A 17,434-nucleotide genomic window follows, 5' to 3' on the forward strand; every position below is an offset into this window, starting at 1 on the left:
GGAGAATGATTGAAGACCAAGATATAGGAAAATAAAATAGAACGGTTGTGTTCTCTAACACGTTTTGCTAGCTTGTATGGAATATGTACTGTTCTAATTGAGTGTAGATTTCTAGTCATTTTCTCATTCCAGAAAACAGGTCATCAAGTGTAGATGGGATATGATATTCTATGGATTAGCTATCCCACTGTTTAGTGTAAAAGTCATCCCTGGATTACCAAATATTTCAAATCAAATATGGAATTGTTTTATTTCACTTTATTTATGGGATGGTAATCTCACCATTTTAATACAAATAATTATGTGATTAATTAATATCTCAAATTAAACATTGAATAAAGTTAATCTCAAATTTTATCATGGTATTATCATTATCCGATGTGTCAAACCCAAAAATGTGATGTTACTTAAGGAGTATTAATAATACATGAATTAGCTATATTGAGATTATTTCTTATTCACTATTCGATTTGAAGTGTTAAAAATAACATCTATTGCATAATTTCTAAAAAAATCATTTATTTACGAAAATACCCTCCACATTCTTTTAACTTTGTATACTTTCAAAAACAATTATCTTTAACTATGATTATGCATATATTAAAAATTCTTATTCTTATATTGCTAATATCATGATTTGCTATGTATTTTACTTATACATATGATAATACCAAGTAGAGTGTATAGTTGGAAAATTACATCAAATAAGAAATTAATAATATCAAAAATTATTAGTTTATTTGTCCAAGCATATGAAATCAACTTAAAGCATATAAAAAATATTTTTGTTGAGAAATAGTTTGTATTTGATCATTAAATTTTAAAAATATTATTTTGAGAAACAATTTAATGTTTGGCCAAGAGTGCTTTTTATTTTTTCTTCAAAAAATATTTTTTTAGCTTATTCTCGAAAAACAACCTATCTTTGAAAGCTTACTTTCTAGGAAACGACCCTTGAGCAAAACTTGGCAAGCAAAAAAAAAAAAGGGAAACCGGTCATAAAAGAGAAAATTAGAAGGAAAAAAAAAAATTGTTATTCTATCCTCAAAAGTAAAAACCCTGCGTCGGAGTGTCTACACAGAAACCTGTTTTCTTCTTCATTGGCCTTTTGTATTCTCTTTCCCACTGGCGGCCGCTGATTTGGTCTCCTCTCTCCCTCTCTCTCTTTTACGTAGTATTAATTCCTCATTCTTCTCTTAGCTGTGGAGGTAATTATAGCGGCGGTCAGCGATGGAGCTGAAACTATCATTCCCTGCGGATTCTCCGCCTTTGGTTGTCATTGCGGCGGCGAAGATCGCCGGAGTTGCAATCTCTACTGATCCAACTCTTACTCCTGGTTCTCCTCCTATTATACATCTAGATAATGGGTAATTTATCAATTTCTCCACTATTTGCGCAACTTTTCGCCTATTGATTTGTTTTCTTTTTCCTGCACGGTTTTGCTTGCGTTTGTAATTTGCTCGTCATTGTCTTGTAGTTTTTTCTTTTAAAGATTTAAGGGCGTCGGGAAAATACATTGTTACCGTTATTTGATGAGACATAGAGTAGATTAGTTTTACATAATAAAAGTATTATTCTCTTTTTTGAGCGAGATAGGGTGAGTTAACCTTGGTGATAGCTTTAAATGGTGTTGTCTGAACATATTATACATAGAACGCAGCAGCTTTGCTAGATCAGCTATAGAGAATTGTTCCCTTCCTTTTCGAGAATGGTGATTGCACATAAACTTCAGTTGAAGAAATATTAGAACATTGTCATGGTTGGGTCGCACTTTGACCGGTCGTTGGGTCCAGGAAATGGTCAGAAACGAAACATGTGAGAGTTAATTGATGTGATGATGAGGGTCTCCTTGTGGCTTGCTTTTGTTTGAACTTATTGTCCGAGCCAAATAACCCATTAAACATCATTTTTAGGATGAAATTCTATCAGGCTGATTGAAAACTTATGAGGGTTGGCTCAGTTTGCTGGTGCATGTGGCATCCTCCACTAATACATATCAGGTTGAAGACCGCAAAAGAAATTCATATCTGTTAATTGTTTGAATAGATGAATCTCATTAGTCAATAGTGATATATAGCCCCTTTGATGTTATTTCCCTATGCATTACATGGTGTTTAGAATAGCCAATTGACCATATTTTTCGTTGCTCTTGGGTATGTCTGTGTTTTCATGTAGAGTGTGTTTGGTATGGAGGAAACATTTTTCAGAAAGCGTTTTTCAATTGTTCCGTGTTTGGTTGGTCAAATGCTTTGGAAAATATTTTCTCTAAGGAAAAAAAGTTCCTTAAAAATGAGGAAAATGACTTCCTTAATGGAAGTAGAGAAAACAAGTTCCAGTGAAATTCATTGTCTCCTTCCCATCCCCTACTGCTTGACCATCCCGCCCCACCACCCTTGAATGCCCACTTCCCACCCCACCCCATAGTGTTTTGCTAAATTACATATAAATACTCTTCAGACATTTTTTTTTTTGCTTACCTAAAATAAGTAAGAAACAACTTGTTTTTCAAGACAACATTTTCTAGGAAAACATTTTCCTTCATACCAAACACATCCCTAGTGCACTCTTTTATCAAAAACACGTGTCACTATTTAGTTATGCTATAGATGTTTTTAGTAATATCAAATGTAAAACGTGATGTTAAACTGTTTCTAAAGTGGATCTTACTTCCCTTCTTCCAACTTCCCTACAGTATCTTAACTCAACCTTATTTTCAGACTGAAGCTGCAGGGAACTTATGTGCTTCTGAGGTACATTAGTCGGGTTGCTAACATACCCGATCTGTACCAGCGGGATGCCTTTGAGTCTAGCCAGGTGGTCTTTTAAACTCTGCAACTCAAAGCATTGACTTAGATCTATTTGCTGTTTTCAAATGTTCAAATGAGAACCTTGAAAAATATTCAAATGAGTTCTTTGCCATTTTTAAAATTAATATTTGATTTTTTACTTTTTCTGTCCTTTTTTTTCTCCATCATTACTGCAGATAGACGAATGGCTTGGCTATGCTCCTATATTTGCTTCTGGCTCTCAATTTGAAGAAGCATGTGGCTACGTGGATGGATATCTTCTGCAGCATTCATTTCTTGTTGGACATAGCCTCTCAATTGCAGATATTGCAGTTTGGTCTGGCCTTGCAGGTAGCTGATTCGAATAATTAAAAAATTTAGTGCCTCTATGCTGAACTTATTTAGTGTTTTTTAAGAAGTACCATCATTTTATTTGTGAGGTTGCTATTAGGAATTGCAATTAGATTAGCTTCTTGAGTTGGGCTAGATTTTCCGGGCTGGCAGAGTACTGCGTGAATTAAACACAGACTGTTTATCAAACTCGATGGGTGTTTGAAATGAACACTGTTCCTTTGAAAGTAAAAGGAACTGTGTACAGCTTTAAATTGATGAATCTACATGGTTTGATTTTGGCCTTTTTCTAGCCAAATAAAATCTACGGAAGAAAAAATTGTAGATGAGTATCAGCACTGGTTTAGTGTGGTTTTTGATTGCTTATGGAAAAGAGAATGAGTAATCGTTTGGGCAGAAAAAAGTATGTGTAGCTAGTAGTGCGTTTGAAAAGGATAGCCGGCGAAATCTTTGATTGTATCCTAGCCTAGGGGAAGTAAAGTCAGAAATAGCTTTAGAGAAGGTAGTGCGGTGGTTCCATTATCCACTGAGTTTCGAACCATGCAGCCATTGGCCCTCGGGGAGCCGGTTATAAAAGAAGTTAGATATTAGCTTTATTAATGCTTGTTTCAATATTTCCCCTTTATTTGAATGTATTCATATATGGCCTTTTTCATTCTTGTTCAATTCATGTTCAAGAAACATCTGAGATGTATGTTTGATTCTCTGTCAAGTTCTATTGGGAAGGACTGAATGGGATAATTTAAATTTGAGGCAAGTTCTGTTATTGAAAAGGTTCACTAAATTGCTCAATGTAGCACAATTTAGGAGACTCTAATGCCTTTGACCTTTTTATTTTTCATTAGTTCCTCCTCACATGATATATTTCTGTCTCCCCTTAGTTACACTAACCTATGGGGCAATCTGTCCTTTTTCGTAGGAATAGCCAATTTTTTATCAGGCACTCTCTTTTGACAAGTGATTTTTTGTCAGACACTCCTATGGGCCTATCCTTTTCTTCCAAGGCAAATATCTCTTTGGAAAACAAATATTTGGATTCTGAGTGAGGGGTTGTCGCTGACTCACTTCTCATTGGTGAAGTGAAGCAATTTCTAAGAGGTTGTGGCTCAAAGTGATTGCTTCTTTTCATATGTCTCTATTTACAAATAAAGAGAAAAAAGGAGGATAAAATATGGGTGTTTAGCTATTTAATACTAGGATTCCTCTCCTAGTTCACTTTTGTGTTCTAATTGGTTCATTCTCTAGCTTGCAACAAATCTTCTTTTGCTACTGTTTCCCATTTTCTTGTCTGCGAGATGTCATAATTTATTCTTCATTTCTTCTTCTTTTTTGTTAGGATATAAGTGTGGCTCTTGTAATTAAGTTTAATTATTAACAGTATAGACATAGAGCAGTGGTGTTTGGAGTACATCTGTATATAAGGTTGCAGTACAACCCATGTACTATTGTGATATTATACAAAGTTACTAAGTTCAAAAAAACTAAGTTTAATTATTAAAGAAGTTCAAAGCAACTGAATATGAAATTGAAGTTATTGATTAATTTCTCTTATTGCTGATTAATTGAAAACTAAAAATAATTTTGTGGTCGAAGATATTTTCCAGCTTATTGAAGTTATTTTAATTGCTTTTAATTTGAGCAATTGGTATCTTTACTGACATTATTTTGTATATTGAAATTAACTATTTTGATTGTAAAACGATGTTTCAAGGGCAAAAATCCAATATGCTAGCTGTTTCTTATGCTTTGTAACGTATGGACGTCATTTTTCGCTTCTCCCTTAAAGCCCCAGGTGGCTTGTTGCTTTTTTTCTTTTCGCTGTTAAAACGTTGCTGGAGCTCTAATTCTCATTGAGCTGGAAATGTCAGTTAGCATTTGGAACTGGTACCATGCTTGGTGCTTTTTCAGTGCAGGTGGATTTGTTTTTAAATACATTAGGGAAAAAACCTCTTGCAATTAAGTAGAGTGTAACATGCCTGAAAAACAGAGTGGTGAAATTTCCAAAAAGGCGCTACGCTGATCAACACTTGGACTCTTAACCTTAATGCTTTGAAATGTACTTTTGTTTTGTGTTTGGAAAAAAAAGTTCTCTTTGTTTTTTGCTACATTTTTGGGGCACCACAAGACAAGACCATAAATTGAGACCCTGTGAATACCAAATGAATTCCTTTTCAGTGGTCTCATCAGTGAGGATGGATTGAAAAGGTTGCATTTTCTCTTTGATTCATAAGGTTTCATTTTTGCCGACACCTAGATCTATCTTTTACCTGTAAATAGACCCTAGTTGGACCAAATCTGATGTAATATATGCTTATTTTATAATTAAACGAGTGCACTTGTCTATTTTACTTATTGGTGCTTAAAATTTCCTTGTGCATAGGTACTGGGAAGAGATGGGAAAGCCTACGATCATCTAAGAAGTACCAAAATCTGGCAAGGTGGTTCAACTCAATATTAGCTGAATATGATGTTCTAAATGAAGTCACAGCAACATATGTTGGAAAGAAAGGCTCTGGAAAGCCAACTGCATCCAAAGTAAAAGAGCAACAAGGCTCAAATGCTAATCTGGTCAAAGTAAATGGTGATCCCACTGAAAAGGAAAAAGAAGGTAGGAAACCGACGTCTGAGGTAGATCTTCCTGAGGCAGAAGTTGGAAAAGTGCGGTTGAGGTTTGCACCAGAACCCAGTGGTTATCTCCATATTGGTCACTCAAAAGCAGCATTACTGAACCAGTATTTTGCTGAAAGATATAAAGGGGAAGTTATTATTCGTTTTGATGACACGAATCCTGATAAAGAAAGCAATGAATTTGTGGATAATCTACTGAAAGATATTGAAACTCTAGGAATTAAGTATAGGACTGTGACATATACATCTGATTACTTTCCACAATTAATGGAGATGGCAGAGAAGTTGATTCGTGAGGGTAAAGCTTATGTGGATGATACCCCAAGGGAGCAAATGCAAAAAGAAAGAATGGATGGAATAGAATCAAGGTGTAGGAACAATAGTGTAGAGGAGAATTTGAAATTATGGAAGGAAATGATTGCTGGTTCAGAGAGGGGAATAATGTGTTGTGTTAGAGGGAAATTGGATATGCAGGATCCTAACAAGTCAGTTAGAGACCCAGTATATTACCGTTGCAATCAGACTCCTCACCACAGGATTGGTGCTAAATATAAAGTATACCCTACTTATGATTTTGCATGCCCATTTGTAGATGCTTTTGAGGGTATTACACATGCACTTCGATCTAGTGAGTATCATGATAGGAATGATCAGTATTATTGGATTCAAACTGATATGGGTTTCAGAAAAGTTCATATTTATGAATTTAGTCGACTCAATTTGGTCTATACACTTCTTAGCAAGCGCAAGTTGCTGTGGTTTGTGCAAAATGGACTGGTCGAAGGGTGGGATGATCCTCGTTTTCCAACTGTACAAGGGATAGTGCGCAGAGGGCTGAAGATTGAGGCGCTGATACAGTTCATCCTTGAACAAGTAAGATACTAAGGGTGTTGCTTTATTGTAAGCTGAATACAATTAACATCATTCAGATAATAATTGTGCATCTGGAAAGGCATCCTTGTGGAACAACTGCTAATTTCATAATCTAATTAAGCAAAACTACCTCTGTTTTTCATCCCCCCCCCTACACACACCCCTCCCTCCTTTTTTGGGTGAAGGGGGAGAAACATCATTTCATTTATTGCTTACTGGACTTACATTTGTAGTCTGAAGCATTGTAGAGCAAGTCCATTGAGATTAATCTGACATTCTAAATTAGGAAGCATTCTTTTATATGTTTGATATTGTATTTTGAAGCCTAAAGAACGTTCTTCACAAAACTTTTAGGGAGCATCAAAGAATCTCAATCTAATGGAGTGGGACAAGCTATGGGCCACTAATAAGAAGATCATTGATCCTGTATGTCCTAGGTATACTGCTGTTATTGAAGAAAGACGAGTTTTATTGACTTTGAGTAATGGACCAGATGATCCTTTTGTACGTATTGTACCCAAGCACAAAAAATATTCAGGTGCTGGGGAAAAAGCAACAACTTACACCAGGAGAATCTGGATAGACTATGATGATGCTGTATCAATCTCTGTTAATGAGGAAGTAACATTGATGGACTGGGGCAATGCAATAGTTAAAGAGATACAGAAGGACCAAGAGGGTAATGTGACTCATCTGTCTGGGATTCTGCATCTTGAAGGGTCAGTTAAAACAACAAAGTTAAAGCTCACTTGGCTTCCAGAGAGTGATGAACTTGTTAAACTCTCTTTGGTTGATTTTGACTATTTAATTACCAAAAAAAAGGTATGGCTCTTTTCACTTCAATATGTTTTATATTCAGGCGGGTTTCAAAGTCCAGCCTATCCTTTTATTAAGCTTATCTATAGTCTTTTTCTCCTCCACACCCTCTATTAAATTTTGAGTTCTAATGTAATCAAATTCTTAGAACTTGTGACTGTATGGTTATGTGAAGTTAGGAAACTGCAAAATAATATTGTTCCCATGTAATAATAATAAGAAGCTATTACTTTCTCTTATTTTTGGATGGGTAAGAAGGGGCCTTTATTTCTTGAGTAATAATATTACAACAGCAACAACAATGTCATACCTTAGGGAGGGTAGGATCTATGCAGACATTACCCGGGGGGACCTTTGTTGGGTATAGAGGCTGTTTTGGATAGACCCTTGGCTCAAAAGTCTTAAATAATAAGATTGATACAAATTAATCGAAGTGTGCCTTTCTACATCTGGATAGAGTTCTGAGATGTATTGGAAATACATATGATTTTAGTTTTCTTTCGTAAATGACTTTGAACTTGGGAATGATGAGTATCCTATTAGTGTATAGCTCTGTGTAGACTATTGTTCAGTGTTCACATACTTTTACTGCAAAGCATGAAATTCTAGCCTATCCTTATTTTTGTTGATAACCAATTCTAGCCTATTCTTTTAGTAAACTAACTCTAGTCTTTCTTTCCTCCACATGGTCAGCTGAATTTTCTCTTCATAGTTGAATTCTTAGAACTTTTGAGTGTCTTATGATATACAACATACAATATTGGTTGGTTAGCTCTCTCAAGCATAGGGAAAAGACATAAGTTGCACCTTCAGATTGTCTAGAAAAGTCATTTACACACTCGTACTTTATGGGCGACCTATTACCCTCCTATTCTTATTTTCAGTGGAATTAATCACTCCGTGAAAATATAAAACTAGTTGCATATTGGGAGGTGTATTACACACACATACATCAGATATATTGCCACACTATTTTGAAGATTCAAGTGTGCCTATTTTCTTTTTATATATTGATTTTTTCTGCCACGTAAGCTTTTAGGGTGGTATTAGTCCATTAAAAATAAGAATAGAGAGGTAATAGGTCACCCGTAAAGTATGATTATGTAAATGACTTTTTTGGACAACTTTAGGGTGCAATCTATGACGTTTCCCTTTAGGAAATTTTTAAATGATATGATTCCCCATATAATGGTAAGAACTTTTGAATAGGTAATAAGATTTATCTAGAGATAAGTGCATTTTATGTGGTTTGGATGTAGCTTATGGGAAATATTGGTTATGAATTATTTGGGTTGTTTATGTGAGAAATATTAGAACTTATGAATGCTTAGTTAATATTACTGTTGAGGTATGTCAAACATTTAAACAATGGTAGAGATTGGGTTTTCTATATGAAAATATTAGAACTTAATGAACGTTGAATATGTTATTACCGTTGATGTATGTCAAGCATTTAAGAGTGGCAAAACGATTTTTTTGCATACATTGGTAAAGAGTGCCCTTCTCAATTTAAGCAGTGGTGAAACAATATTTTTTGCATACATTGATAAAGAGTGCCCTTCTCCATTCTAAGATTGATTTAGAGATATGAACTTTATTAGTAGATGCTTTTGTACAATTTTTTGGGGAAGTAGATGTTAGGGATGGTAGAAAGAACGAAAAGTAATAAAAGCAGAGAGTACTATGACCTCTATTTATAATCCATTACAGCATAATGAAACGAACTAGTACCCATTGGGCCTTACTCATTGACAATGTACATTTGAAGTTATAGAATGCCTTCCATAATGTTCTGATTTCGAGTTGTATTTGCTGTCCACGTGAACTTGGTAGTTCACGTACTGAATTGCTAAATTTTGTTCTTGCAGCTCGAGGAAGATGAGAATTTTGTTGATGTTGTTAATCCTTGTACGAAGAAGGAGACTCCAGCACTTGGTGATTCTAACATGAGAAACTTGAAGCGTGGAGACGTGTTGCAGCTGGAGAGGAAGGGCTACTTCAGATGTGATGTTCCCTTCTTAAGACCACAAAAACCCATTGTTCTTTTTGCCATCCCAGATGGTAAACAGCAACCAGTGTTGCGGTTTGCAGCCCCAGATGGCAAAACAAAATGAAGACAGATCAGTTGATTAATCACATCATCAGTGCTGGGTTTATTATGAAAAGAGACTGAAATCCTTCTAATGCATGTTCTGGTTGGATTACCAATCTTTAATTTTCTTGCTCTAGGAGTCTTTATTAGCTTGTACTAGTTGACGATTTTTTTGGTCGCAGACCTCGATGTGGCATTCTTTTGTCTGCATAGCTAAAACATGTATTATGTATACCTCTTTGATCAATTCTAGTTTGTCATTTGGATAAAGAAACTCTGATTTTCAGTTTTTAGGTTTTACTTATTATTGCTTTTATTCTTATTGTTAGATGGAAGTATAATATAACATCAACTAGACGTCTCCGAGTTATGGATAAAACATTAAAATATTACAAAGTTTTGTCCCGTGAATTTAACGTTACAAAGATTCTTTATGTACTCCACATGAGCGAAGGGAAGTATGAAACCTTCTTATTACAAAATTATGTATTTCCACCCGTTCTAAATACTGACAAATTGAATTTGTTTTATTTGACCTTTTTAAAAAGACATAATTCATAAATATGTCCTTTAACTTGATTTCATTTTACATTTATGACCTCCAATTTTAGATATGCACAAGTAAACACTTAAGCTTGTATAAAATTGAATAAGTAGACACACGTGACACAATACACTCAAGATGTCACGTAGGACACAAAATTACTTTGTAAGATGCCATGTTGTACGAATGTGTCTATTTGTTCAAGTCTTGGATAGTTAAAGTGTTTACTTATACACTAATAAAGTTAGAAGTTATAATTGCCAGTTAAAATCAAAATTAAGGATCATATTTATTCTATCATGTTTTTTAAAAAATAAGAAGTATTCAGCTTTACTGTCAAATAAGTGAGACATTTAGAGAATAGTACAAAAATATTACTTAAAAAAACAAATAATACGGACCAAACAGAGTTCGGAGTACTATTATATATAAGACTATTAAAGCACGCTTTTTAATTAAGAACTCAGCACTCTGTTGGTCCACAAGATATATAACAGCCTTATGTAGAATCTTTCCCTATGAAATGGTACGTTACTTTTTCCTTAAAAAAATAGAAAGACCATGCGCATTTGTTGCATCGCAGCGAGCAAATGTTTTACTATATTGCATTGTCTTTCAAGTTTAGTATTACGAATGGTCATACAAAAGAGTTATCGTAAATGGATAATTGTATTACTTTTGATTCTCTAAATAAAATAATTAGGTGGAAATATTTTTAGCCTAAATCTGTCGAAATTTCAGGTTTGTTTAATTCGTAAAATCAGTTTGAGTCGTTAATTACTCAAAAAGCAAACCTTGTTCACTCACTAGAAAGACAGACATAATAATAGAGGTAGGTCAACCAAATCTTTATAAAAAAAATCACGTAACTCTCTTTTATATTTTGATCTTTTTTGCGGTCTCAACTTTCCAAATTTCACTACAACGTACATATCCTTTTTAAATGTTTTTTCAAAGTACAAATGTTTCGTTCTATGTCCACGATATGACGTAAACAAGATTTTACGCATTAGTCAATTATCACAATTTGTTTGGTAAGCGAGTTTGCTCAATATGACATTATGGTGGTACAAGTGTTTTTCTCTGAATTTCAAAATATGTGTCGATTTAGAAATTTAACATAAAAAATAGTAATTCTTTTCAATTATATCATTATGTTAAAGAACTATTTTTTCTTCATAGTGTTCAGTTCTCAAGAAACATCAAATAAATAGGGTAATTTAGTAAACTATACACCTTGTAGTATTTGTTAATTTCCTTAATTTAAGTGAAATGATTTAAAGTCACACTTATTTTGTAACGGAGGGATATTTAATTAGTTTGTGTTATTTTCACCCCCTGGGTGATTTTCTTTTCCCTGTTTGTTTAAGTCCTTAAGTAATTACTTATTAAGCAAACCTATCCCATTGAAAGAAATAACCAAAAGATCCTAATTATTAATTTACCTAACCATGCTTAAGGTATGAGAACCTTTACTGCTTTTTACACTGTCATCATCATCCATATCATAACATACTAGAAAATTCATAATTGGTACAGTTGTTCTTCACCACTGCTGACATCCCATTATCCATTTTTTGACTGATGGTAGAGTAGAATCATCCCTTTCCCCCTCTTTTGTTGAATTTATTTTTCAAATCTATATTGCTTTAGATACAAGAGACTACAGAACCGGCAATTTATTTAGTTTAGTTTAATGCACTAATTACTTAGTTGCGTAAAGAAAAGTAGACAAGTAGGTAGTTCATTATTATTTCGAAAACCCCTTTAAAAGATACACATTACGTAACTCATCTTTTAAGATTAATATGTTGACTAGTACGATTATTTGACATCGATTTACAATTCATGAGATCTAGGTACTTGTCCATATGAACACACAAATCTTTGTCAATCAACCACCTCACCAACATTATTGGAGATAAATTTGAAAAGGAAAAATAAAAAATCCAATCCATTCCCCATCGTATATGAACACACAAATCTTTGTCAATTAACAACCTCACCAAAAGTAAATTATTGTCACAAAGAACAATTAATTAACGAAACATTTACTTTTTAGGTGCCAGCCTTGACTTAATTTTCTGGACTTCCTTAGTACCAACTTGGAATGTTTTAGTCAAGACATGATCAGGAACAGTTGGTGATGAAGCGAACAACGTTGTAGCAATCGATTGAGTCCCCGGCAACTGGCTGTTGAAGCCCGCGATGACAGCTGCCGGAACATCCCCATTGTTCTGCTGGAAATGTACAAGTCCTCTAGGGAAAGCAAACACTTCACCTTTTACAATATGTTTTGTAATCAAAACATTAGATGTTGTAATAAAGCCAACGTCTAATTCACCCTCTAAAACAAAGATCATTTCAGTGGCACGAGGGTGTGTGTGAGGTGGGTTAATTCCACCAGGGGCATAGTCGATACGAGCCATCGACACACCAAGTGTGTTAAGGCCAGGGACTTTCATGACATTTGCACCTGTGACTACAGAACCAAATGTGTTGTTGGTTGCTCCTGCCTTAGCTATGGCCATTGATGAAAAGTCTATTTCTGAAAAGTTCTTCTTGCAAAAATAACCATTTACGGTTAAACCTGTTTCATGTAACATAAAACAGAAATTGCATGATCAGCTTGTGTTACTTTAATCATATAAAAATAACGATTAGATCATAATGTGCAAGACATTTTTTAATTGCATATATAGTACGAAGGGTTAGCTAAGTAGTATTGTCTTTTTGTCCTTTTTACCCGTTACTTCTAGTAAAAAGAATTTGATCCAAAATATTTATCACTTTAAAAAATAAAGGAGGACATCAATTATTGTTTTTTTTTCCGATTCAAATCTAACTACTCTAAAAAGATATAGTCATTAATATAATCAATTGAGGAAGAGATAAAATATATCCTTTATGATTGCTTTCAAAAGTGGGTGTACCAAATTGCTCTTAACGACAAAAGAAAAATTAAAGTTGGGAGGAATTGATTATATTCGGTGGCCATGTCACCCGCTGCTAATCAATACTCACTCATTTACGTGTTCACTAAAAAATAATAATTAGAAGCCTATTATATTATTGAATGTTTCTTTTCAAGTGGACTCACTCGAACAATTTGACAACTTGGATAAATTGCTCTTTTTTTCTTGTGTCTATATAATAGATAAAATTTTATAAAATTTCTAGAAGACAATATAAATATTGATAAGTCTAATAATATTTAATTTTATTTTTATTTATCTGTACTAAATATTATATTTGTATTTTCCAATTCAAGTAAAATTTGTGTAATGAACCATGTATTAATTATAATATTTATTTATTTTCTTTTTGAAGAAAAATATGGATATGCCTCAAATTTTATTTGAATCAATGATCAATTATGAGGATATTTGTGTAATTGATAGTGGAACAACTCATGCCATTCTTAAAGACAAGAAATATTTTTCCAACTTGCTTAGAAGAAAAGCACATATTATTACAATTTCTGGTAATTCAAAAATGATTGAAGGTTCTGAAAGAGTTACTATATTTCTGCCTAAGGGACAAAAATTGTTATAGAAGATACACTATTCTCTTCTAAATCCCCAAGAAACTTGCTAAATTTTAAAGATATCCGCAGAAATGGATATTATGTTGAGACACTAAATGAAATGAAAGTATTGTGTGTGTTCTCTGTCTCTTCTTACATTTCGTAAAATTTTGCCTATTATATAAGCTCAAGAAGAAGAGGACAATTTGCCCAAGTTGTCAAATTGTCAAGTGGATGGGTCCCACTTGGAAAGAGACATTCAATATATATTTGATCTTTTACTAAATTTTTTTTAGAGGGGGAGTATTATATTATTGAATGTCTCTTTCCAAGTGGGACCCATCCACTTGACAATTTGACAACTTGGTCAAATTGTCCTCTTCTTCTTGAGCTTATATAATAGGCAAAATTTTACGAAATGTAAGAAGAGACAGAGAACACACACAATACTTTCATTTCCTCTCAATCTCTCTTTCTCTCACTATATATCTCTTTTTAATTAATTTGCTAAGTTAGTTTATTTTATAACAAAGACTTTTTTTTAAAAAAAACAATAATTTATATTCAATTATGTTTTAAAATATAATTTCTCTTTATTAAATATTTATTCTACGAAGATGTTTATAGTCTTTTAGAATATAATTACTATCAATGAAAAAATTGGAAAAAATAATTAATTTTAGGAAAAAGAATTAAAAATACTCGTCAACTTTTATTTATTTTAAAATAAAGTTATTTATACCTCTATAGTCTACAAACTTATCATTCGTAACCTCCAAACTAACGGTTTCCCCCAAATCCATCTCAAATTCCTATTTTCAACCCAAATTATCCACTTAAAACAAAGTCTCAATTAAATTCTAACCTTCACCCAACCCAACTAATAAATAAGCCAAAAAATATACCCTTTCTGTAAAAGCTGTATCCAAGTCCAGAGAAGGCAAAAACAAACCCCTCTAATGGTGACCGCGACGACTTCCAAAAACAAGGAACCTGTAGTATGGCACTTTCCACCTTCTACAGTTTCCATAACTTTGCATTTTTTAGAATCTAACTCAACAATCCATCACTTCTAACCAAACCCACCCCACCTCCAAATGTACCCCCTTTCTCTTTACCACCACCTATCCCCAAGTCCATTCAAAATACAAATCCAACAAAGAAAAGATAAACCGCAACAAAATCAATAGCTTGTCAGAGAAAAGTCTCAGCACTTAAGTAGACGTAAAAAAGAAACAACATAGCAATCAAATAATACATCACATCTCTCACAAACGGAACAGGACCAACAACAAAAGGTGTCGCATAAATCGCCATCAATCCAACCACAAAAGCAGAGACAAATGTCCCTGCTGAAAGAATCGCGCCAAATCCAGTATATTCTTGTACTGTAATTTCAATTTCACTAGCTTCAAATTGTGTCAAACCCAGTAACTTCGTGACTTATGAGGAAGATGGAGAAATTGATTCTTTTTATTTGGGTGGGTTGCGTTGAATTCATATTAAATGGGTAATTTTAATTGAAATTGGATAATTTTGAGCAGAGCGAGGCTTTCCGTTAATGTGGGAGTATGGGTGCATAAATAACTCTATTTGTAGACAGCTAATACTTGGATTTTGATTCAAGACTCATATTCTTATATATATGGCACAAGCTAGTAATTGATATGGTCAATTTTCTTCTTTAATTTTTGTTATATAGTTGGATCTTGATTCAACACTCATAATAAACCGTATAACAAGTAAGCAAGAATAAGCATCAATTTGTACAGATAGAAAATTAAGGCAAGGAAAATCACAAAACAAGAATGAGAAACCCAAATATTAATCAAGAATCTACCTTTCTCAGTGTCAAAGAAACCAAAAAAGAAGAAGGGTAAAAAAAAGCAAATTAAATAATTGGTAAAATGGAACTTACTGTTGGTAAGATCAGCAACACAAACATCTTGAAGCATGTCTGGATCTCCAGCAGAAGCTTTGTCTAAGCTAATGGCTATCATAGCCATAATTACAACCAATTTTCCAAAAGCAGACATGCTGGAATTAAGAAAAAATAATTTTTTTTATGGTCAATAGAGGAATTTGTATAAGAGAACACTAGTAGTACTTTGGGACAATGGAGAGAGAAAATTGGAGGGGCTTTATTTATAAGAGGAGAATGACGAGTAATCTTTGAAGTCACGTGAGCAAAGCGTGCGGGTGCAAACGCAAGAACCATGCTGTCTATTAGGAAAGAGACGCCCTCACTAATTAACCACCCTATTAATGAATAAATTTGTGTTTGTTACATAACATTATTTTATTTTATTTTAGTTATCATAGAAATTATTTTGGCCTTAATTAGTGTATCTATTTAATTAGATGAGGTTAATATGTTAAACCTTATCTTAATTAAAAAATAAAAGTTCTATGATAATCATTAACTTAATTCTCTGATTTTTTTCCATCCTATTGTCATTCTTATGTTCAACCTTCAATTTTCTTTCCTTTATTTGTTCAAAAACCAAATAAACCGCCTCTCAAGCCTATGATTATATATAAGTTAAATCGCACTTTAAAAATTCTGTGGGCAATGTAAAAATAAAATAAGTTTCAATCGCACTTTAAAAATAATAGGGAAACCAGGTTGGGATTTACGTACGGTGGGTGAAGATATGGGTTGCTAAATTATTAAGTAGCTTTCACAGAATAATTATAGTTGAATGATTTTAAAGTGACACGAATTATATTTTATTTAAATAAAATAAAATAGTAATTGGCTTATTATTAGAGAAATTAACTCACATAGTATATTTTCGATGGATCCTGCCTTTAAAGGAAAGCAAATAGTATAGATTACATATTCACATTAATGATTATTAATCGCTTTAATATACAAAGATTTTTCTAATATAGCTTATCCAAAAATTAAGGAATTCAACATGGTTGGTTGACCTCAATCTCAACTCGACTCGGCATCGCAAATGTCACGAATGACATCTATTTGGGATATAAATATCATATTAATAACTTTTTTTTTCGTGTCCGAGTCCATATTGGAGTCTCGATTAAATTCGAATCGTTCACTGTCGGACCCATTTGGAGGTGACTCCATTGACAAAATTTAGATTATGCACTGCATGGTTCATTCGGGGGTAACGCTCCCAACAGGATTTTCTCCATACCTAGGACTCGAACTCGAGACCTTTAGTTAAAGGTGAAGTAGTCCCATCACTGCAACACAACTCATGTTGGTAAAATCACATTAATAATGATACTCATATACAATTAGATTTTTTTATAACAATCAAAAGAATTCGAAATTATTTTTTTATGTTATATTTATCTCTTTATAACAATTATTTGCCTATACCAACAATAATTGTCTTGATAACAATCCTTTTTTTTTGTTTGTAAAATTAACGTTTATAACGATTATCTTCTTTTTAGATGATATAATAATTTACCATTTTATATATATAATAGAATCACCAAGACTACCAATAACAGGTCTACAGATTTTGACAAAATATTTTGATTCTTTAACAAATATATATACAAATTGCAAAAAAGTCAAAAAAGGGAGGTGCACATGCACCGTCCAAGAAGAAAATGCGTATTTTACACGTTTTAAAAATTGTTGCCTCATTTAGCAACTTTTGACAAGAAAACACGTATTTTACACAAAAATGCATATTTTACGCGTTTCCAATTTTTTATAAATAGAGGGCCGCTTGCCCTCATTTAGATCATCCCACAAAAATACAATCCAAAAGAGTAAGAACACAAAGAGAGTTATACTAAAATAAATATTGTAGTCTTGAGTGTCCTGTGAGTTA

At 33.3% G+C, this 17,434-nt stretch overlaps 2 protein-coding genes across 2 annotated transcripts; one reads left to right on the plus strand and one right to left on the minus strand.

Annotated features, from left to right (window-relative positions):
• The first annotated feature begins 1,009 nt into the window (after positions 1-1,009).
• Positions 1,010-9,846, plus strand: LOC129886006 (glutamate--tRNA ligase, cytoplasmic). The gene is made up of 6 exons (XM_055960512.1): positions 1,010-1,367; positions 2,718-2,814; positions 2,984-3,137; positions 5,518-6,638; positions 6,993-7,460; positions 9,323-9,846. The coding sequence occupies exons 1-6, from the start codon at positions 1,231-1,233 to the stop codon at positions 9,566-9,568; spliced, it is 2,223 nt and encodes a 740-aa protein (XP_055816487.1). The 5' UTR covers positions 1,010-1,230; the 3' UTR covers positions 9,569-9,846.
• A 2,211-nt stretch (positions 9,847-12,057) lies between these two features.
• LOC129886007 (germin-like protein 5-1) lies at positions 12,058-15,735 on the minus strand. The gene is made up of 2 exons (XM_055960513.1): positions 15,535-15,735; positions 12,058-12,680 (listed from the first exon to the last, which is right to left on the minus strand). Exons 1-2 carry the CDS (start codon positions 15,650-15,652, stop codon positions 12,142-12,144), a joined length of 657 nt encoding a protein of 218 aa, XP_055816488.1. The 5' UTR covers positions 15,653-15,735; the 3' UTR covers positions 12,058-12,141.
• Positions 15,736-17,434: the final 1,699 nt, after the last annotated feature.

This window comes from Solanum dulcamara, chromosome 4 (assembly GCF_947179165.1).
Source record: "Solanum dulcamara chromosome 4, daSolDulc1.2, whole genome shotgun sequence".
NCBI lineage: Eukaryota > Viridiplantae > Streptophyta > Magnoliopsida > Solanales > Solanaceae > Solanum > Solanum dulcamara.

Bases quoted from the DNA above. Each gene is read 5' to 3' on its own strand.
- LOC129886006 (XM_055960512.1), top strand. From the start codon at position 1,231: ATGGAGCTGAAACTATCATTCCCTGCGGATTCTCCGCCTTTGGTTGTC. The intron at 1,368-2,717 runs GTAATTTATCAA...CCTTATTTTCAG, and splicing joins ATTATACATCTAGATAATGG to ACTGAAGCTGCAGGGAACTT. The intron at 3,138-5,517 runs GTAGCTGATTCG...CCTTGTGCATAG, and splicing joins AGTTTGGTCTGGCCTTGCAG to GTACTGGGAAGAGATGGGAA.
- LOC129886007 (XM_055960513.1), bottom strand. From the start codon at position 15,652: ATGTCTGCTTTTGGAAAATTGGTTGTAATTATGGCTATGATAGCCATT. The intron at 12,681-15,534 runs GTAAGTTCCATT...TACATGAAACAG, and splicing joins TGTTGCTGATCTTACCAACA to GTTTAACCGTAAATGGTTAT.